Genomic DNA, 22,729 nt, shown 5'->3' with positions numbered 1-22,729 from the left:
AAGCGAATGCACTCTATGCTCGGGTATGGGCAGGATCATAAGTCTTATCCAAAGCTGCTCAAACTGCCGACACGACTTGAGTCCTTTATTTGTCATAACGGTATGCGTAATACAGTGACCTGCCGATGGACTAACTGCGGTGTACTCATTTGCACTCCGGAGTGGACAGAGGCAGGGAAGATTTAAGAAACTGGCATGATTGTTTCATCTTCCACACCGGGAAATGAAACCGGCGACATCTGAATTGTGTGCTATCCGTTAGACCGCGGCAGCTTCCCGATGGATATGTAGCACAATAAAACTCCCCCGTGGATGAAAGGTTTGCGTATACATTGTGCCACGCTGCCTTTAAAGGTCATTGCTGTCTTTATGGCTACGTCACGAGTTTTCTGTAGATAGTCGACGGATGGTTTGTTGTGTTTTGCACATGTTCTTATTGTTGGATCAAGTGGGGTTTTTTGTGGTGGAACGGAAAGCAGTCGATTTTATCGTCTTCTTGGTAGGACTGGGACATCAAGGCCAGTCTGATCTTTTTTCATTCAACTTAAAAGCCTGAATTTAAGCCAAGTATATTTATTTCGGGGTCAAACGGTGGTAAACACACCATGCGAGGAACACAAAGACCAGAGTTAAGTTCCTGGCGAGGGCTAACATCGGTTGCGAGTGATATCCAAAATGGTCCTGGGCCAGTTCTTGTACACACTCGCTCCTGACTTCACCATCCCATGATGCATGGGCTGTCGGTGAGGGGGGGGTAGGGGTGGGTGGGGTTTGGGGGGGGGCTGAGCGTCATCGGATAGTGGCTTGACAAAGGCCTGTCAACATGACCATGACAGTCACGACATTGGCGGTCATGAAGCTACTATCTGCATGGTGTAATTCGCTTAGCGCTTTCACATGCACTGTAATGTCGCTGTGCCACGCGGTGAGATATTGATGAGCCCACTGATTGTGCTGTCGGTACATTGCAGCTCATGCCTTCCATTGAGTTTGTTTGGTCGTTGGTGCAGCATTACACCCGTTTTGTCCCGATCCCATTCTGCCTGCCTGTGCTGATATTTCGTTCGCATGAGTTTGCCTCTGCCATGTTGCTCGTGCTCCTCTGTGCTGTAAAGCACCCATGTACGTGTGCGCCATGCAAAGCGGAATGCTTAATTCTGGAAGCGACGCTTGAGTGCTGCCATCCAGTGGATAGGGTGGATGTAAACTTATTCGGTATTTTTTTTGCTCTGTATTGGTGGGGTTTGATTTATAATGTGCAGTACGGCGTCGCATATCGGAACTCGCGACATTTCCGCCCGAGTCAATTAACCGCTCTTCCCCAGAGCAGTATTTTTGCGTAATTTTCTGTAAATGTTCACATTAGTAGACCTGTTCACACCTGCGTAATATGTTCCTAACCTCATGTACAACCACTTCGCTTCTGTAGCACCCGTCAATCATTTCCCCCCATGTTTAAAGCAGCTTGCTCCTTTTATCCATTAACCTATTCGTGGGTGGCATAAACTTCCAGTTTTTATAAATGTTCACATATGCGACCTTTTCACATATCCGCCTCTGTCCCATGGCGAGTTGGATGTGCGACGTTATGCCGTAGTAATAATAATAATATCCCGAGAGGCGAGGGGGGGAGGGGTGGCCACCAGCCCGTACACTGCGGTCCTGTCACATGCCATCACAAGTCTGCGCCTTGCAGCGGCGTCAAATTGACAGCGTGCTTACGAGCACACAGCACTCGTCTCTTGAGGGAAGAGATTTTCAAACTGGGGTTTGTGCGCCCCTGGGAGATGGGACCTCTTGTGATGGGTGGAGTTGGTTTTCCCGGGCCCCTCCAGGGATGGCCCAACGGTCAGATATTTTTATCGTGGAAAAAAATATATATTTCGTTGCCTTTCTGTTGTTTGTTCAGATTTTATTTGAGAACAGAGTGCGCTTTGCTGCCAAGAGACAAATTCAGGATAACAGAGGATGTGTTTATTTTTGGAGAGTAATTTAATTTGCGATATATTTTTATATATATAGGATGAAAACCAATTTTTTTTGTCACGGTGTCCTGGAGCGATCAACGTGTGTGGTAGAGATCGCTCAAAAATTGGTGGAATGGGTGCTCCGGTGTGTAACGTTAAAGACCAGGCATGTAACGATGCATCGTTTCATTGACGATTAAAATAAATAGATTCACATGCTTGCAATACACACGTCGCAATGTGTGTGTAAGCATCAATTTAGATTAATATATACGTGCATCATCTTGAATATAGATGTGTCTCAGTGTAGCCCACTCACAGTTTATTGTGAGCTCCGCAACCTTGGTTGCACCCGCAGAACGTTTCAGCAGACAGGCTTTGCGAGAAGTCCCTGATGCAAATGCCAAAAGGGAGTTCGCATCAGGGGCCCTCCTGTCAAAGCTGTCCATCACAATGTTCTGCGAGTACATCCATGTTGACTTAAAGCTTTCGTGACTGCAGGAATCCATACAAGCGTCCGTCATCCTCACCTGATGACGGACGCTTGTGTTGCGACCGAAACGTCGTGTTTCTTTTATTATTTTTTCTATCTACGTGACATTACCGAAACAACCAGAGAGTATGAGTACATCCATGGTTTGCGATATAATCACAGGAAGGGGTGAGTGGGCTGCACCAGCACATGAGACCCACACAATATGGCCATGTCATAACCCAACCGCCGAACCAACTTATTTCATCAGTATATGTTGTAATGACCGTTGCAGCCACTCCAAACGAGCCAGTGATGTATGCCCCCATACGTGCTTGTTTTGGAAGCAGATGTTCCATGTCTTTATGGAAAAACTGAAACGACCTAGATTTCACTCAGATTTTGTTGTTGATAAAGATCAGCGTACGTGGGAATGGGCTTGCTTACATATTGGGACGAATGAATATGCCCCTTGGAATCTCGTGCGAGCGGTTCATGATCGAGTGGTCCCTTGTGATATGCCTCGCAGGCGCAGACCGTGGAGTGGCATCCTTTTGAAGCACAGACGCTCATCTCTGGCTCCTACGACAAGTGAGTGAATCAAGCGGGAAGTTTGAATCCGAGTTTTCAACCACTTGGCGTACTAAACCCAGTTCTCAAGAGTAACGCGTTCATGGCCTCAGCCCAGTCGCCAATGACTGCATGCACAAAAACATCGCATCACGCTTTTTTTCAGCTATCTTGGCTACAATGTTGGATTGACATCCCTGCGACTGATGTTTCTTCATTTAGAAAAGGCGTGTGGGAACTCGTGGATTAGAGACCATACAGGAGACATCGTATTGATTCTCAAGGAAAATAAGTGGGTTGGGTAGAACAAATCGCTTTCGTTTGAAGGCATATGGTGGGTGACGGACGATGTCGTTGACAACTACAAGTCCAGCATGAAAATTAAATGATTAAATTGGTTCATGTGCAGTAGCGAGTTGGATTGTGGCATCAATGGCATCGGTGTTTGGATGCCTTTGTTCAGGATTGGTTAGCCCAGGGGTCGGCAACCTACGGCTCCGGAGCCGCATGCGGCTCTTTACGGGCTGCTTCTTGACGATGAGTACGTATGTACAGTATGTACTCAGATGCATTGCGGCTCTTGAAATACTGAATTTTGTACCGAATTGGAAAGAAATGGCTCTTCTTGTTATTTTGGTTGCCGACCCCTGGGTTAGACAATGGCTGATAATAGTGGGTGATGATTAATGGGCATCCCTTTTAAAGTGGAAGGCGGTCATCATCCTGTCATTGGAAGCCGTGCTGAGTGCGATGGCGGTGACGGCAACGTTTGTGTGGCTGTGCGCAGGTCCGTGGTGCTGTACGATTGCCGCAGCCCGTCGGACAGCCACCGCATGTGGCGCTTCAGCGGGGAGGTGGAGAGGGTCACTTGGAACCACTTCTCCCCGTTCCACTTCCTGGTGAGAACATACGCCACCTTACGCTAAGACCGTGGGGGCCAGCGTGGGCCCACACTCGTACCGCTTTTCCACTGGCACATCCAAGCCATGCCAGTGTGGGGGCCTCACAGTACGGGTGGTCCTCCGCTGGCTGCTTGCAAAGCTGAGCCGCAACAAAACCGTGAAGTTCTGGCCTTTCAAGACATCTGAATCTGGCTCGGACCCAAGCAGGTCCAGGGACAATAATTTGAATCATCGCATGTGACGTTAGCCAGCATGGCTCGGGTTCTGCAGTGGAAAAACAATCTGGGGCGTCTTTAGCCGCGCCGGGCCGCCTCGGCACTGGTCCTGCGTGACTTGGTTGTCCAGTGGAAAAGAGGTACGAGACGTGACTCGAGCCTTGACTGGAACATTTTGTTTTGCCGCTCCCGCGCTTAATGGCAGTGACGAATGGCGCTGCTACAATAATGGCAGCGGCGATGACAACGATAGTGATGATGTGTGTGATGCAGGCCAGCACAGACGACGGCTTCGTGTACTGCCTGGACGCGCGATCGGACAAGCCCAGTCTTCACCCTGCAGGCGCACGAGGAGGCAGTTACGGGTGATGAACACACGGACGTACGCGCATGCAGACACCGCCATGGCCACGGGCGTCTTGACGCGCACGCACGCGCCGTAATTTATCATTGCTGGCTATTATTGAGCTCTCTAGATTTCCCTAGGCGGGCAGTTACATCTAATGAGGACTTCACGTGCCTATATATTTGATGTTTGCTTTTAATTGTTTATTGTCTTGAGGTGGGTTTTTTGTGTAGAGCCAAGGTGGGAGAATGAGTCCTTGATTTTTTTATTATTGCTGCACCAATTAACTAATGGTTTACTTGCTCTGTGGAAGCCATTCTGAGGCATTCTCTGCTGTTATAAAAACAACAACACTCTGGGCAACATTCGTATTTTCCTTGGCGGTTCACTCCGAAATAAATATTCCCACTGTTTTTGTACAAGCGTCGTGAGATGCGGCCGCGCTTACACGCTAAATAAATACAAGTTGTAGTTTAATTGTATTTTTTTTACTTTTCTCAAAAGCCATTCTTTTCTCGTTGTGGTCTCACATTGCTATTTATTTATTTTTACCATAACGGGCACGGCGGAAGTAACGATACGAATTACAACGTTTGCCTTGGAACGCAGGCCTGGTGCTGAGCTCGCAGGTGAAGGGCTGCCTGGTGACCTCCTCTGCCGACAAGCACGTCAAGGTGTGGGACATCCTGGCCAACAAGCCCAGCCTGGTGCACTCCCGTGACATGAAAATGGTAACGGCCTGGCGTTGACGCGTGCAACGACCGTGCAAGATCTCGCGGGGTTTTTTGGTTTTCCAGATATGTGCCTCTTTTTCAGCAGCGACCTGGCCACAAATGATAGCTCAACGAAGTGGCTCATCACGTGGAAATGTATAGCAGCCAAATACTCTTAAGCGCATGTTTCTAAATGTGGAGGCTAAACTGGAGGACCCGGAGAAAAAAATACATGCGACTACGAGGACAGCATACGTACTACAAATATACAGCAGGTGTCAGGGTCGGGATCGAACCCACAACCTCCTGTATACCAGGCGAGGTAGTTAATTTCCACACTTGTCAACCCATACGGTTTACCTGTGTACCTGCCAATGGCTCACAGCAATAAACGTACAATTGTAGCCATAATTAGCACGCAGGCTTTCGCCACCGATATTATTCGCAATAACGTGTTTTTGGGTTAGTGTGTCCTAAACCCACCTCCACCCGATATAGGCAATCAGTAAGGTTTGTCACATGAGCAAAACGTGCCAATTAGTTACTACTTCAGCACACCGGATTGTTGGAGAGTAAACCTACAACATTTAGAATTTGATCACTGTGAAGTTTTGCTGGTGATTACAACCAGCTTCATTGTCTAAGTCGCATACCTGTCAACCCATATGGTTTACCTGTAGTCTTGTACTGGGACATTGAGTGTTCAGGTTCATACGGCGTACAGCCCTTTCAAATAGAGCATAACATTTTTTTTGTCTATTTGTTTGTATTTCTCCCTTGTGATGGGACTTTGTAGGATGAACGTTGAGATTTATAAGGTCACGAGGTGACCAATAAGGTCTGAATTGGTCTGTAATGAGGTAGGCACTGATAAGGGGTTGACAGGTATGACTGCCACGGTGCCCTTTTTTAACGAAGCGTCTGCACGTATCCACCAGGGCATCATCTACTGTGCCAGCTGCAGCCCCGACAGCCCCTTCACATTCGCGTTCGGAGGGCAGAAGGACGGCCTGCGTGTGTGGGACATCACGAACGTGAAATCAGGTGATTATCGGAGGATCATAACGCCCATGGATTTCTCTTTTTCTTATTTGCTCGAGTGTATGCGTGTCGAACTGGGCTTTCCGGTTATTTAATTTAATAGATTACTCTAGCGAGGTTCGGTTATATTGCTTTACTCGTACGATGAAACGAAAGTGGTTGGAGAGAAAAATACCGACCTCTGTTTTGGATGGGAGGTTATGGACGCGGCTTGATGACATCGTCAGCTGTGTCAGCTGGGTGTGGATTGTAGGGGGCAGAATGTGGGAGTGGCCTCTATTTTGAATAGACCTGATTAATTGACCACAGAAAGTTGATTTACGATAATTGGTCGATTGCCTTAATCGACTAATAGCCCCATCTCTCTCTGTGTGCGTAAGTGCTTCACAGAGAGGTGGCCAAGGAACTCAGAGCGCCAAGCTAGCATCGCTAAGTGTCCGGGCAGCTAACCCTTTGCTTCAAACGGGTTCTCAAGTGGACCAAGTCAATGGTTTTTTGGCTGGTCAACAATAACTGCACAATAAAGCCATCATATTAAATATGATTTTTGGGCTTAAATTTTGATTAATTTAATCACGTAGAATGAACAAAAATTCATCGGTTTGAGTGTCCTACGTCAGTCTAGTAGCAGAGGGTATGAGAAAGTGTAAACATATTTATTGCGTTTGACAATCGGAATGAATCGTGGTGGAATATTTTTTAAAAACGTTTTAACCTTAACAAAAATTACTTTCATTGTATTTATATGACACCAGTAAGTAGAACCCTTTGAAGACAGCAGTAGCCCCTAACATAAATAGCCATACTCTTTGATGAATAGGGCCACTAGACTACACAGGGATGGGACACAACTTCAAAACAAGCCTGTTTGCTTTGACATTTCAAACATCTCACAACCATTGTTGAGACTGCCTCTCATATGTACATCCGCATGATAAAGTCAAGGTTTGAATGTTCACGCCTCTGTAAGCATTCAAACCTGCACAATGTATTTCTAATTTTGCTGATCCCAATGTATATTATTATGTTTAAAACAACAATCATCATGCTCTTTAATTATCCAGGAAAACCCTCAGTAAATCTGAAGACTGTTTTATTTTTTCAACAGGAAAATTCGACCAGTTTTCATAACTGAATGTTTGGCTTGTGGTAGAAAACAGGAGTCTTTATTGCATTTATTTATTGCAAACCCAGTGTATACAAGTGAACTAGCGCGAAGCTCCACGCAGATATATTCAATCATCAAATGCTGCACTGCCACCTATAGCCACCTCGCAGGCCAAGCCTACTACTCCTGGCTATTCCCAAACGGCTTTGCATCCACGCTTGAGAAAGCAGGCTCAACTCAGCTTCGGTTCCTAGATCGGACGAGGTCGGCTGCATTCACAGTGACTTTGGCCGTAAGCTTGTGTTTATTTATGCTCTTGTGAGCTATGGTTGATTTATGAACTCGACGTTTCTATTTCCCCGCTTCAGTGCAAACGGCGTTCGGTTCCCGGGAGAGGCTGTTGGTGTCCCAGCCAGATGTGGATGCCTCTCCTTCAACATCCTCGGACTCTGCACCCATGGAGAGCTGAGGCTGGGACCCAAGGGACGAGCGGATTCTTATTCTGAGCGCGACAAGATTTATTGTTTGTGTTATTTTGTTTTGCCTTGCACCACCCCACGCTATGAATTTAAATCTCCTGAGTGGTGCTTGTGGACAAGTGCTCAGCGAGGCCCCCTCTGTGCACGGGTGTAGGAAAGAGCTGCAGTTTATCTTTGAAGTTTCAGACCGTTGAACATTGATAGAGCCAAAGTACTTTGAGGACCAACTGGGAGCTTTAATTTTACAGCCTCATATAAAAGTACAAAAAATATATATTCGTCTTTCCAGAGCCCTGCTGAATGTTGACTTTTAATTTGAAACATGTTTGAGATAGTTTACTGCTGAAATGAGCATGGGGGGAGCACCATCTCTCTACATTTCCATAAGACTGGTTGAAGTGTTTAAATTTGCACCTTTGTAATGCCCATTTTCCCGACCAATAGCCTTGCAGTCCCTACCCTTGAAAAAAAGAGCTTGTTAAAATTATTTAAATGTAATGTCCATGTTTTTCACATATGGAGCTATTCACAAGGAGATGCTCCTCATACAATAATTGAGGGGTGTCATGGAACGCGTATTAAACCACTCGAAAGCTGTTTTTTTTCTTTATTAAGAGTAGGTGCATTGAATGGCTCAAACGGCTATATGTGGGGATATTACAATAAAATAAACTATCAAAAAGGATTGTCGTGTATGTCCATGAAACTCGTTTTAGTTGTGTGAGTTACCAAAGCTTACCAGAACATCTCTAGTAGTAAATGGCACTGCTTTGCCCTGAGACAGTGACACATGCAGACTGCAATGCTCCCATTTATCCAGGAAAGACGCAGCGAGTCTCAAGCCTCTTGAAAGGGTCGTGAAACGGAGTGTTTGGTCAAGAGAGTTTTGGCTGAAGGTCACTAAAGCGTATTTAGGATTCTTAGCATCCACCCATTAATGATGCTCATAGAACCATAATAATATACCTTTACGACAGTTAAAGCCTGAGCCTCTAAATTTAGAGAGTGCCATAGCCACATAAGATCACCTAATATATCTACAACAATCCAAATTGTCTATATCGTGTCTATTTTCTGGTACCAACAATGAAACGGGTGTTTAAGAAAGATGGACCCAATTTCAAAGCAGTATATTTCACGATGGCAACATGTTACAATTACACAAAAAGTTTCAAACAGTTTACTTACTGTATTTTCCTGCATATAGCCCGGATACGCATATAACCCGCAGATGCATATAACCCGCAGATGCATATAACCCGCAAAAATAGCGTTTTGTGTAAAACAAATTTCAGATAGCCTGCACCTCCATATATCCCGCATGCATTCATATATTTAACGTCGTTACCGCAGCTTAATTCCATCATATTAATACGAAGTTTACATTTGTAATACATTCCACTATCAAGTGTTAACATTAAAATCATAACGTGCACAAAGAAAACAAACTAACCGGAAACGAGTGAACTTAAAACAGTAAGTAACAAAAGTACGGTAGTTATCAAGTTTTACTAGCCATTTTAAATGCTCGATGTGCCCTCCACCGGCTGTACGGACAACATCGATACGATAGTTGAATTCGTCCCAAACGCCTCTCAAAGTGTCTTCTTCCACTGAAGTCACCGCTGCCGTGATTCTGTTTTTGAGGTCATCCAGATTAGTCGCTAATGGTGGCACAAAACAACACGGTCTTTGACGTATCCCCACAAGAAAACGTCGCAAGGGTGATGATGTCTGGGGATCTTGGAGGCCAAGAGTGTAGCGCCAAGTCTTGGGGTCCCGTGCGACCTATCCAACGTTGAGACAGTGCGTCTTGCGAATGACTGAGGCTAGGGGCTGTTTGTGCGCTGGGAGAGACATCGAGCGGTAACCATTTGAAACTCTATGCCCCGCCCTCTCTATGCCCCGCCCTGTCAAGTGGTAAGAGTTTCATTCATGGGCGGTTCGTGGTTGCAGAGATATAGCGATTTCTTATCGGGTCCATCTTTTTTAAACACCCTGTATGTTGCACCATCCACAAACTACTTAAACCTGCACTGATCAGCGTGATAATTCATGATTGACCCCAAAAAACCTACACGGCCTGGGGAGACCACCCAGCAGCTGTATATGTACATATATACGTAAGAACTTCATTTGGCAGTCAGCTCTTGACGTCAATGAACCAGGAACCCATAATATTTGTGAGATCTGTTCAACCTTTTACCAAGGTCAAAACGCAAACTCGCCTTAACTGCATTTCACAGTCGTGCATGCTTATTATACCTCCTGAAGAGGGCAGCAGTGACTCGCAGGGTGGAATAAGCCAAATGTGACGGTCCCTTCTCGGTGCAGTGTAACTTTCACCAATTACTGTATTGGGTGAACTAGATCAGTGCTTCGCAACCTGCGTGCTTGCGGCATTTTTGAATTGATCAGCAGACACAAAGGCAATGAAGTATCGGAATCTGTATTTAGACAGGAGGAATCCGATGAGATATGAAGCTATTTTTCACAGATGTCCACCCAGTACGGGCGGGTCGCCAAGTTACAAGAACAATATAAAACAAACGATAGGAGTGAAAAATAAAATAACAGACACGTGCATCAATGTAAAACAAATAGACGAAGACATTGAAATGAACCGATTCAACAAAAGATGCGCGCACTGACACAACAAATAACTCCCCCCTCTGTCCGGGTAATAAAACCTGAGCCTCACGCGGTCTTGAGCCCCGACGAGGCCTGGAGAACACGCGGTAATCAAGGGGAGAGCGACACACGATTGTGGAAATTCAGTGTTTCCATGACGGTGCCAAGTCCGTCCCCTAGCGGCGTATCGCTTGAGAAAGAGGCGTGTGCTTATGCACAGATCATGCACAGATCATCGTCGTCAGACATGGGCAATCCACTGCTTGATGAGTGACGCACTGAAAGCGTGCCGTGAAATGAAACAGGTTGACATGAATTTCGATTTAAAGCTTTCGTGACTGCAAGGATTCATATTCTTGGTTCTTTCAGTAAAGTCACGTAGAAGGGAAGTAATAAAATAAAACCGCCACTTTTTTCAAATTTTCTTGCTCTGGTTTTCACACCTGATGATGAATACTTGTGTTGCAATCGAAACGTCGTGAGAATTTTATTGTTTTATTTTTATTATTTTCCTTCTAAGTGACTTTACCGAAAGAACCAAGAATATAGGTTGATATGAACTTAATTACAGTACTGTATGTGAGATCCCAAGTGACAGGGTTGTGCAGGACAGAAGCCTTTCAAGGCTTTACTGCACCCATGCAATAGTGTCATTCAGGATTATAGCTCAGAAAATGTATCACCCGTCCACAGAACGGACAGGTCCCGGCTTGTGTATGTCATTCATCATCAGCCATTCCCTATCCGCTGCTGGATTGAAGGCCTCTCCCAATGTCATTTCCATCCCTCGACGGCTTTGCTGTGCAGAAATCCATCTCGCTCCTGGCCACGAGCCTCGTGTATTGTTTCTTTTGCTTGGCGTGTGAAGAATAAAAAAGGCAACAGGGCTACAATTCATAATTACGTTTTTTTTAGGGTGAAATCGCGTAAATGTGTCGCAAACCCAGAACGACGTTTCAGTGGTTTATTACAACCAGATTCATCAGGCGACTTCATACCTGTCAACCCCGTATCCGTGCCTACCTCATTACAGACCAATACAGGACCTTATTGGTCACCTCGTGTCCTTATAAATCTCAACGTTCACCCCACAAAGTCCCATCACAAGGGAGAAATACAAACAAAATAGACCAACAAATGTGTGCCCGTATTTGAAACGGCCGTACGCCGTATGGACCTGGACACTCAATGTCCCAGTACAAGAATACGGGTAAACCGTATGGGTTGACAGGTATGCGACTTCCACAATGAAGCTGGTTGCAAACACCAGCAAAACTTCATAGTAATCAAATTGCAAATGCTGTGTGGGTTTACACTTCCAACATGCCAAACACTCCAAACAAACCGGTGCGCTGTATTGTTCGCGTGACAAACCGTACTGATTGCCTGTGTCGGGTGGAGGTGGGTTTACGACACATTGATATTTATTCACGAGACCTAACCTAAAAACACGTGATTACGAAAAATATCGGTTGCGAAAGCCTGCGTGTTAATCATGGATTCATGGCTTCATTTTGTACGTTTAATGTTGTGAGCAATTCCACGGCACCCGGAGTGGTAAGCTGAGTGGAGTAACAACAACAACAACCGCGATTCGCCACTAAGTGGCGGTGACATCACCACGGTGCTTGTGCCAGGCTAGGTGCACATCGAGGCCACGTGGAGTGTCGAACGCCCGTGACGCGTGCGCCGCCGTTCAACTCCACACGTGGGTGGCGGCGCGCTCGCTCGGGCGCTTTGAACGGGGGCGATGTGGGGGGCGGGGCAATGTGGGGAGGCGGGGCGATGTGGGGGGCGATGGGGGGGGCGATGGGGGGGGCGATGTAGGGGGGGCGGGGCGATGGGGCGGGGCGATGTGGGCGGGGCAATGTGGGGGGCGGGGCGATGTGTGGGGGGGGGCGATGTGGGGGCGGGGCGATGTGAGGGCGGGGCGATGTGGGGGCGGGGCGATGTGTGGGGGGGGGCGATGTGGGGTGCGGGGCGATGTGGGGGGCGGGGCGATGTGGGGGGGGTGATGTGGGGGGGGGCGGGGCGATGTGGGTGCGGGGCGATGTGGGGCGGAGCGATGTGGGGGGGGGGGTGATGTGGGGGGGCGGGGCGATGTGGGGGGCGGGGCGATGTGAGGGGGGGCGATGTGGGGGGGGCGGGGCGATGTGGGGGGCGATGGGGGGGGGCGATGGGGGGGGGCGATGTAGGGGGGGCGGGGCGATGGGGCGGGGCGATGTGGGGGGCGGGGCGATGTGGGGTGCGGGGCGATGTGGGGCGGAGCGATGTGGGGGGGGGGTGATGTGGGGGGGGGCGGGGCGATGTGGAGGGCGATGCGGGGGCGGGGCGATGTGGGGGGCGGGGCGATGTGAGGGGGGGCGATGTGGGGGGGCGGGGCGATGTGGGGGGCGGGGCGATGTGGGGGGGGGCGATGTGGGGGGCGGGGTGGGGGGCGGGGCGATGTGGGGGATGTGGGGGGGCGGGGCGATGTGGGGGATGTGGGGGGAGACCTCGTGACGCGCGGCGCTTATCCACACTACGTTTTGCAAAGGCGCGTGAGTGCATCTCTCTTTTCACGCATCTTCCCCCCGCACATAGCGAAGATCGTGGTGGTTTGGTGGTGTTGTTGGTAGTGTTGGTGGTGGTGTTGTTGGTGGTGTTAGTGGTGGTGTTGTTGGTGGTGGTTTTGGTGGTGGTGTTGGTTTGGTGGTGTTGGTGGTAGTGTTGGTTTGGTGGTGGTGGCGTTGGTTTGGTGTTGGTTTGGTGGTGGTGGTTTGGTGGTGGTGGCGTTGGTTTGGTGGTGGTAGTGTTGGTTTGGTGGTGGTGGCGTTGGTTTGGTGTTGGTTTGGTGGTGGTGGCGTTGGTTTGGTGGTGGTGGTGGTGTTGTTGTTGGTGGTGAAGCCGGAATTTGCCGGGACTCTGCGGGTTTCTCGACATGGACGCGGACGGACTCCCCATAGTCGGCACTGGGACGGACTTGACGAAGGTGAGGAGGAGGAGGAGGAGTTTTGTGTTTCTCTTCTTGCCTCGCCACCATTCAGAACTGCGCCGGCGGCCTCGGGTCTCGTTGTTGTGAACGGCGAGGGCGGCCCCCTACGGGCCCCCTACGGGCCCCCTACGGGCCCCCTACGGCCCCCTTCGGCCCCCCTACGGGCCCCCTACGGCCCCCCTTCGGGCCCCCTTCAGCGGCGTTGTCTATCGAAGGGGCCCCCCACCACCCACAGCAAACCTCCCCATCAGGGAAGGACTTTTCACGTTTTGTTTAAGAAGGGGGGGGGGGAAGCAAAAACCTTCATCTCGAGCGCTCACACAGCAAGCGTCGCGGCTCTTGTGGGATAAAGCAATTTTATTTATTAGCGAGGAGTTTTATTTGCCACGAATTCGAACAACAACAACAAATGATGGCCCTTGGTTATTTTGGTTGTCGAGATGTGGCCGAGCTTGCGTCGTCAGCCGTGATCTAGCCACTTCTGGATGGTCATGTGGGTTGGTGTGACCATACTTCACCACGCTGGTGTCACCATACTTCACCACGCTGGTGTCACCATACTTCACCACGCTGGTGTCACCATACTTCACCACGCTGGTGTCACCATACTTCACCACGCTGGTGTGACCATTCTTCACCACGCTGGTGTCACCATACTTCACCACGCTTGTGTGACCATACTGCACCACGCTGGTGTCACTATACTTCACCACGCTGGTGTGACCATACTTCACCACACTGGTGTGACCATACTTCACCACGCTGGTGTCACCATACTTCACCACGCTGGTGTCACCATACTTCACCACGCTGGTGTCACCATACTTCACCACGCTGGTTGTGTGCGGGATGCTGGGGGGGGGGTATCCACGGTGGTCCAGATGTCTTGTGACCCCCCCCCCCCAACACACCATTTGCATGATCTAAAACTTGATATAATTTTATAAGAAACGTTTAATTTAGAACAGAAATGAATATGTAAATGGAGGGGTAACATGTTAGGGGTCAATTCATTGTGGGTCACAATACATCTAGACCACTCTGTACAGTAACAACTCGCCACTGATGTATTTCTGGCGACTATTCTACACTTGTGGACATTTTTTATGATAAACAAATAATACATCTAGCATTAAGAGACGAGGTTATATATGTTAATGTATCAATAATGTCCACTTTCCACACCAATGGTTGTACAGTATAGACGCGCAATGGGTTATCAAGCCTGCATCCTCTTGTGTAGGTACTGTACCACGTTACGAATCGCCATCCCATCTAAAGTACTTACTAGTAGATTTTGATTTACAGCTTACTAGTAGATACTATACCACGTTACGATCCACCTTCCCCTCTCTTTGCTTCGATTTAAGTACTGTCGATGTCACTGTACGTTCTGGTTTTCAGGAACGCATCCCCGTCGTAATCCGGGGTATGCTTGTACATGTAAACATAGAAAAAAAAGTGGACACCCCATGTCTTAGTAACCCAAAAGACTAGCAAATAAAGTATACACATCTGCCGTTACGTAACTCCAGTCGTCCGAATCTGTCGCAAAATAAACTCAATTGTCTCCGGTTGATTGTCACGTGGTGATGTAATGGATGCAGTAGGGGGCAGCACTTTTCCACCAGCCCTGCCACTCGAGGGAGTCACGTGAGAGGTGGGGCCAGTGCTGTCGACAATCATTGCCACCGAATTCTAGATTTGAAGTTTTCGTGACTGCAAGGATCCATACTCTTTGGTTCTTCCGGTAAAGTCACGTAGGTGAAAATAATAAAATAAAAAAGTGAAAACAACTAAATATTTTTTTATTATTTTCACCTATGTCACTTTACCGAAAGAACCAAAGAGTATAATCATTTACACCATTGGAATCTCATTTGCCAGTAAAAAATATGATAATTGGGTTTTTACCGTTTTATCTGGCAACAAACTGACACTTTTTTTACAAGGAGTCATGTTTGCATTGACCACAATACCTGCAGTCATAATGCAAACAAAAAGCATAACTCAGATGATGTATGCACTGTCCTTGAAGTTGATTGGTCCACACCCGAGACAGCTTTCCCTAGAGCCTAGTCTCACATGGTGTTGGACCAGATGATGCCAAAAGGCGCACTCGGGTGTGGACCAATCAACTTCAAGGACAGTGCATACATTATCAGAGTTATGTTTTTTGTTTGCATTATGACTGCAGGTATTGTGGTCTATGCAAACATGACTCCTTGTAAAAAAGGTGTCAATTTTGTTGCCAGATAAAAGGGTAAAAAAACAATTATCAGTATAATAATTGCCAACGTGTGTCCCTTAACGTTTGCGTCGGCGACGACTCCTCAGGTTGGGGCCATCAACCAGAAGCGGACGCTGGCGTTCCTCAACCACTTCATCGTGCACACCACGCACTTCCTGAACAGGTTTTCGTGCGTCTGCGAGGAGGTACGGCAGCGTCAACGGCACCCCCGCATTCGCCTCCTATAACGCTGCGCGTTGTGTTCCCCACACGCGAATTGGATATAGCGCGATTAATGTATTGGGGAACACGTTTTTTGTTTTATAACGCGGATGCGAATCGGATATAACGCGATTGAGCGACCAGAAATTAACAGGTTGTAACGGCTGCCACGGCGTAGCATCGCACAAGGCGGGATGCTGCTGGATGCTACATTCGGACCTCGGCCCTTGTTCAGCCTGCATACGCATCTCACGTGTTTTATCGCGGACTGTGTTTCACCCTACATTTATTATAACGACATTTTCCCATAACGCGGTGTTTGTCAAGAACGCAACTTACACGTTATAGGAACAGACTGTACTAGTTCAGCATCTGTCCGCATTGCTCTCGGCATCTGTTACTGGCTGGCTTCATCCCCCAAATCGCATGCAAATGATTGGCCCACGTTGGCCCAATGTGTTACCGACTTATACACTTTTTTTTGTCCTCTCTTTGGACCTAGTTTATTATGCACACAATGATTCACTCAGCGAGTGATTAATTAAATTGTCACAATCTTGGATAATGATTTTATTCGAGAATCAATATTTTTGTTTCATTGGTCTCATTTATATTTCTCATTTTTGTCTAGTTGTGTTTGCGCTGACAGCCTATATGCAATAGTATGCATGCGATTAGTTGATTGAATGGTGAGCATAAGATTCGATTTAATTGATGAATCTGTGTGTCGTTAAATGCCTACATTTTAGACGTGAAGTTTCGTTCTCTTTACCGATAAAAATATGCATGATTTCTCTTTTTTTTACAGAAACTGACTAACCTGGCACTCCGTATACAGCAAATAGAAACCACTTTGAACATCCTGGAAGCTAAAGTGAGTCTTGTGATGCATCTGACCTTGTCCACTGGTTCATTGTTATTGCGCAAGAAGTAAAGTATATTTAATTGACTTTAAGCTCATGGCAACAGTGTTAGGCCGTATGCCATTGCTCAGGAGTGTTAATTTTCACATGGTCCTCTTGTGTGGAAATGTGCATGACTTTTTGGCCACAAGATTTAAAATAATTTCATCTGCTTGCAGGGAGCGGCTGGGCAATAATATGTTTAATTGCGCTAAATTAACGTGATGTCATCAATTGTTCATTATTGTAAACCACCTGTAACGTCCACCATAGCTCAAAAACATGTTTCCTGGATGTATTGTGTAAGCTTTTAGAAAGTACTGTAGTGTAGAAAAATTTGTAAGGCCTATTTGTAGTGTAAGATTATGTTAATGGTGGAGTGGTGGCATAGTGACTGGCACACTGTGCTGTCGACCCAGTGACTTGGGTTCAGTTCAAGCTCATGACTTAAATCAGTGGAGAGTGATACCTGCAATTGGTCCTGGGCACCCCAGCCTGCACTGGTCAAATACCCTCCACCCGCATAATGTGTGAAGGCCCTCATTGAGCAGTGGGTTGATAAAAGGCTGTCAGTTATATATATATTATTTCTATGTCTTTACACATTTCACACTGCGACCTGTATTTCCACACCAGTACTGAGTGTGAGTTTGTGCGATTGTTCAGCTCGCTTCCATCCCTGGCCTGGAGGACGTGAAGGTGGAGACATCAAACGTCGCAAACCCTGTACCTCAAGAAGCACCGCAGCCCAGCGCCGTGAATCAGCTGCCGATTCCAGCCCAGCCAGTCCAAGCAGCACCCGCAGTTTCTGAGGTGATTATTATGAAATGCTTCCTTACCTAGGTAAGCCTCGCTGAGTCTCAAGATTCGTTTTCAGGAGGGTCTTGTCAAGTTTTTGCAGTACAGGGCGATGTTGTTACGTGTAAATCCAGTTGAGTAATACGCAAGTATTTTTTTTGAAAAGTGATGTTGGCATTTATGTTTCTTTTTTAGGGAAGTGCTTAAATACCTTCCTGGTGACTGGGCGTGACCAGGCGTGACTTGTCGCAATTTTAAAAAAGGCATTGGAAAAGCTTGCAGCCCTTTCAAACCCTAACATTGATTCACCAGCGATGTTATGTGCCGTGATGTCTTTTTATGAAGGTGCGATGCTTTCGTTTTTAATGGAGTTCCACATTTTTGTTGTTTGATCAGTTTTATTGCTCACGTAAGTGGTCATGGTCAATCTCTGAAGCCATGAATAATTTGTATGAATGGTTTTAGTTCCTATTTGGAAATGTTAAGGTATTATACATTAAATTGGTATATCAATAATTTATGGACATTAATTTAAATCCATAATAAGGGTTTTTTGGGTGAGATCGCGTAAATATATAAATGTGTCGTTAAACCCGCCATCACCCGACACGGCTAATTAGTAAGGTTTGTCACGTTAACAGAACATGCCAATTCATTACGAGTACAGCAACACCGGTGTGTTGGAGAGCCAAGCCAAGACATTTACAATCTGAGTACGACGTTTCGCCAGTAATTACAACTAGCTTCATAAGTCGACAGCCAGATTTGTGGAGAAGTCCCCCTCGCGTAAATATATATTTACGTGATCTAACCCAAAAAAACCTGTATTATGGATATTGGTCGCGAAAGCCTACGTGTTAATTTAAATGCGAGTCCATTCGTTTCAAATGATAGCCATGTTTTCACTTGAACTGCTGCCCTATCATAGATTTGCTCAATGGCAAAGTACTGCGCTCCAGCCTAGACCGGGAGCTCGTACATGAAGCTGGTAGGTGCACAATTAAAAATTGAATGCAAATCAGAACCAAAACACTGAAACCATCACCAATCCCCTGGCTCCCTGTTCTGCCAAACATTCCACCACCAAATATTTGCAGAGAAATGCAAACTGCAAGGGAGTTTACGTGTTTTCTTGCCAACGACAACCTACTCATCAACCAAGACCTCCACAATGTACCTCGCCAATGCCTCAAATTCCGATCCCTCCTTTGGGATCTTGCTGCTGTCACCATCCTAGAATCTTACTCGGATCCGGAAGAACGTTAACGAACCCAGTGGGACAATGCGGACATCCAGAATGAATGACTCCTTTTAAACTCAAACATTGCACCTCCTGGCTTTGACGTTCCTCCTCAAAGGCACCGGTTTAACCATCAACCGCATCAGAACATCAACAGGCTGATGCGCACATCTCCTTCACAAATGGCTAACTAAAGACACGAGCCACAAAGTGACGGTGGCCATGCAACCCAAACTACGGACCATAGAGTGAACCACTGTAGTCTGCGCTCCTTTTAAGGAGAAATAGCAAAACTACACAAACTCTCTCCTGAAGTCCTCTTGTGGAGAGCAAACATTGGCATTTAGCGCCTAAAAATATTTACATATTCAAGAACAGAATTTGAAAGTGCCTATTTTAACTACCATAGACGAGTGACAAGGCGGTGCTGTGCTTTGCTTGCTGCACTGTGAACCCAGCAAACTTAAGTTCTATTCGCAGGCACGGTTAATATAAGTGGCCTGTGATTGATATCTGGACCACTCCTGGTTCCCCCATCACCAGCTCACACTCACCAATGTGTTGAAGTGTAGTCAAACAAACCCAGTGACCGAGAGTGTATAGAGGCCTTCATCCAACAGTCGGTTTGACAAAGGGCTGTAAATTATTTGATCGTATCTACGTGGCGTTAAATACATTTTTACATTTGGTAGATACTGTTTAGAGGTGTACGTAGTGAGAACGGGCAAGACTGGTGAATTTCGTGAGTGGCTGTTTCACATGTGGCGTGTGTGGCTATCTTTGTTTTCAGCAACCACGGACTGAAGTGGTGGAGCCGCCTGCTGCTCTGCCAGAGGCTCCTCCATCCAACGTTCTCACTGTGGCCAAGGACCCGCGCTATGCCCGCTACCTTAAGATGGTTCAAGTGGTGAGTGCCAAAGAAATACATCAACATCATCACAATGTATGTATGTTGAACTTCTTTCGCATAGTACGTAGCCAACGACTGCTAGATGCAGGTTTCTTCAAGCTGTTGCCATCTCCAATGCTCTGGCGATGTAATCATTAATTTAGTACCTGCGCACGAGCTGCTTCCCTGACTCCATCTCCGCAGTATACGTGCTTTTGGGTGCCTTTTCTCCCTTGGCTGCCACTTCATCGTTAGTCGTAACCACTGTCCGTCGTCCCGTCTAGCGACGTATCCTGCCCAAGCCAACGTACTTTACGTCACACTCAATATGATGTCTCTGAGCTGTGTTGAGATTGCTCTTTCTGTCTCAACATTGTTCCATGCATGCACCACTCCATGCTTCTCCACTAATGTAATCCAAGTGAGAGGAAGGTCGCCGGGGTCAAGCTGTTGGGGTAATGATGCTGTCTACAGGAGATTTCCCAAATTAATGCTTCCCATTTGTTTTTTCATTAACATTTTATTGCTTCCATTTAAATCTTTGTGCATAATTTTTTAATTATTATGACACCTCTATATGAGATTCCCTAAACTCCACCAACAGGGCAAAGTAAATTGCATGAACCTATTGAGTGCTTAGTTTGAAGCGTTCCTTTTTGTGCATGGGGTAAAAACGAACTTCAAGCGAAGGACACGGCGTTCTTTCAAAACAAGTGCGATATCAAGGGACCTCCATTTGGATATGGCTGGCATTCCCCGATGCTACACGTATGTTCCAGTGTATGAAGCATGGAGCAGTGATTGAATTCATCACAGCTGAGAGAATATCGGGCGATAAATAAAAAAACTGAGTTGAATTCATTGGCCACCTTGATCTTTTGTCGTGGGGCTCATTGTGTTGGCGTGAGCACATTGACGAGTGGCCTACTTGGGCGAGCTTTTAAACGAACGCTGGTCACCATGGTGGTGGGGGGGGGAGACAGGGGCTCATTATAATAGCAGCAACATTGTTAGCTGCAGTGTCAGTTATAATAATATTGTGATTGCATTTGATTACGAATGATGCAGTTGCAATTGTAATTGGGCCCCAGGTCTGCTCATAACAAATGGTTACGTGATGCTGATGAATCGTAGTGTCACGATGGAATACTGACTTCCTGATTTGCATGTTACCCCAAGTGCTTGAGATGGAATGGAGACTATAAAAAAATTTGCCAAATGTTTATGACATTGCCATGAATTAAGATCTAAAGTTTTCTTATCGGTTGTTTTTAAAGCAATTGCGGAAGAAATTTAGGTGACGTTACTTTGGGACACCCCTCGTACAAACTGCTAATTGACAAGTTATCCTTCAAACACATCATTATAAGAATCTTCAGGATATGTGTGCATTCTCTTTGTTCGTTTAGGGTGTTCCTGTTTTGGCGATCAGGAACAAGATGATCGCTGATGATCTGGACCCAGAGCTCTTAAAGTAAGTTCAGAAATATTTTTAGAATTGTCAAACTCGGCATCTCTACTGTGTTTTGTTTGGTGATGCAGCAAAGCAAACTCACTGTGCGTGTGTGTCTGTCTGTCTGTCACCAGCACCCCCGATGCTCCTGTGCCCGACTCTGGGGTTTCCCAAAAGGCGGAGTCAGACTCGGGCGAAGGAAGCAGCGATTCTGAGAGCGGGGGCTCCTTCAGTGACTGAAGTCCACGTTACGTTCACATGCAGCTGTATTCTAGGGGGATTCAAATGCTGTACGCTCTTGACTGGATGCCTTCGTTAACACCACTCGGCACACACATAAATGCACCCGCAACAAATGTGCTTAACCTGAATATAAATTAACTATGCCTTATATTATGCAGAACATTAACCGTGGCACACACAGCCTACAGTTGCCTTGATGGTGTACCCGTTTCTTTATTAATGCGCCGTCTTTGGTCGAAGTTTGTTTTTCCCATGTGCAGAAGGGAACAGTTCAGTCATTCACGCTGGGCATACATTACGTTGGGCATACATGACAAAATGCAAATGTACAGCCCTTTTTGTCAGTCCACTACTGGATGAGGACCTCCCCACACCGTGTAAGGTCAGAGCAGGTTGGTGAAGAACGGGAGCATAGACATGGGAGCAAGTACAGGACAATAATGAATTCTTCTTCACTGTCCCCCGCTGACAGCGTAGCGCCTCGGTCACGTACAACTCGCTTGGTGCGTAACGATCGGCAAACACAGTCCAAGCTTTAAACCCTGCTTGGCTTCCAAAGTTTTGCCGAGTGATAGGGCACATTCTAGGTAAATGGGTCACAGGCTGGCTCATAGCGTGAGATTAAAATCTTTCCAAAAAAAATTCTTAAATCCGATCAGCCATATGCTACGAATTTTGGTGAGTGCGGTTATGCCTGTTTTGTTTAAGCCAACAAGCCTGTTGTGAAATGCTTTTGGGGTCTTGTCCAATTGATTTTAAGGTTTATCTGGAAAGAATGTGTGTAACGGCACAGGTGGTGGGTGTGTAATGTGGAGTGTTCCATGTGCTTACAATGGGAAGAAACGTGATCCTACCAATGCAAAGTAGTAGCCTGGAGTGTGACTCGTGTGTGATGTCTGTCCATTATAAATACTTGTAAAAAAAATGCACTTTCACTGACCGCACATGAAAATCATATGTACAGTCAAACATTTTACAGCACCAGGATCTAATGTATAATTTGTTATCATTGTTTATATCAGCAAATGTGTATAATGTTGACTTTCAATAATTTGATACATCGAATAAAGATGTTTTACTGGGACTCTTATTCTGGAGAAAATATCAGAACGTTGCACCATCGACGCATTTCCTTATGTCTGTGTGGGTCCAGTCCCCCGGCAAGTATGCATCTTGCTCCGAGTTGAGAATAGCACCTGCGTAGGAGTTCACTTTCCATGAGCTCAGCAGTGAACGTCTCTCGCAGAGTTTACCAAACTCCAGTCGTCGTAGCCCCCCCCCCCCCCAAGGTTAGCCTTGTTAGACATTTACCAATATTGGTTAAGTCGTCGCGC

At 46.7% G+C, this 22,729-nt stretch overlaps 2 protein-coding genes across 3 annotated transcripts in view; both read left to right on the top strand.

The window, feature by feature from the left end:
• Positions 1-8,498, top strand: part of PWP1 (PWP1 homolog, endonuclein) — a 42,275-nt gene extending 33,777 nt beyond the window's left edge. The window contains 7 exon segments of the mRNA XM_061564352.1: positions 2,969-3,030; positions 3,797-3,908; positions 4,400-4,450; positions 4,452-4,491; positions 5,082-5,203; positions 6,124-6,229; positions 7,703-8,498. Coding sequence (XP_061420336.1) covers positions 2,969-3,030; positions 3,797-3,908; positions 4,400-4,450; positions 4,452-4,491; positions 5,082-5,203; positions 6,124-6,229; positions 7,703-7,803 — 594 coding nt within the window. The 3' untranslated portion in view covers positions 7,804-8,498.
• Positions 8,499-12,975: 4,477 nt separating this feature from the next.
• WASHC3 (WASH complex subunit 3) lies at positions 12,976-22,499 on the top strand. 2 transcript variants are annotated; one of them, XM_061564364.1, is made up of 8 exons: positions 12,976-13,234; positions 13,306-13,415; positions 15,756-15,854; positions 16,679-16,744; positions 17,439-17,585; positions 19,601-19,717; positions 21,109-21,173; positions 21,287-22,499. In XM_061564364.1, exons 2-8 carry the CDS (start codon positions 13,365-13,367, stop codon positions 21,390-21,392), a joined length of 651 nt encoding a protein of 216 aa, XP_061420348.1. In that variant the 5' UTR covers positions 12,976-13,234; positions 13,306-13,364; the 3' UTR covers positions 21,393-22,499. The 2 variants fall into 2 exon arrangements, with proteins under 2 accessions (XP_061420348.1, XP_061420347.1); XM_061564363.1 differs by lacking the exon at positions 12,976-13,234 and having other exon boundaries at positions 13,242-13,415.
• The last annotated feature ends 230 nt before the right edge of the window (positions 22,500-22,729 follow it).

The sequence above is a fragment of the Lethenteron reissneri genome, chromosome 33 (assembly GCF_015708825.2).
Source record: "Lethenteron reissneri isolate LAM-NWPU_2019-01 chromosome 33, ASM1570882v1, whole genome shotgun sequence".
In the NCBI taxonomy this organism is placed as follows: domain Eukaryota; kingdom Metazoa; phylum Chordata; class Hyperoartia; order Petromyzontiformes; family Petromyzontidae; genus Lethenteron; species Lethenteron reissneri.
The sequence above is the reverse complement of the archived record's forward strand: the minus strand, read 5'-3'. Positions and strand labels throughout refer to the sequence as shown.

Excerpts from the sequence above, each read along its gene's own strand:
- WASHC3 (XM_061564364.1), top strand. The coding sequence starts at position 13,365 with ATGGACGCGGACGGACTCCCCATAGTCGGCACTGGGACGGACTTGACG. Across the intron at positions 16,745-17,438 it reads TGAACATCCTGGAAGCTAAA|CTCGCTTCCATCCCTGGCCT; the intron begins GTGAGTCTTGTG and ends GCGATTGTTCAG. Across the intron at positions 19,718-21,108 it reads ACCTTAAGATGGTTCAAGTG|GGTGTTCCTGTTTTGGCGAT; the intron begins GTGAGTGCCAAA and ends TTGTTCGTTTAG.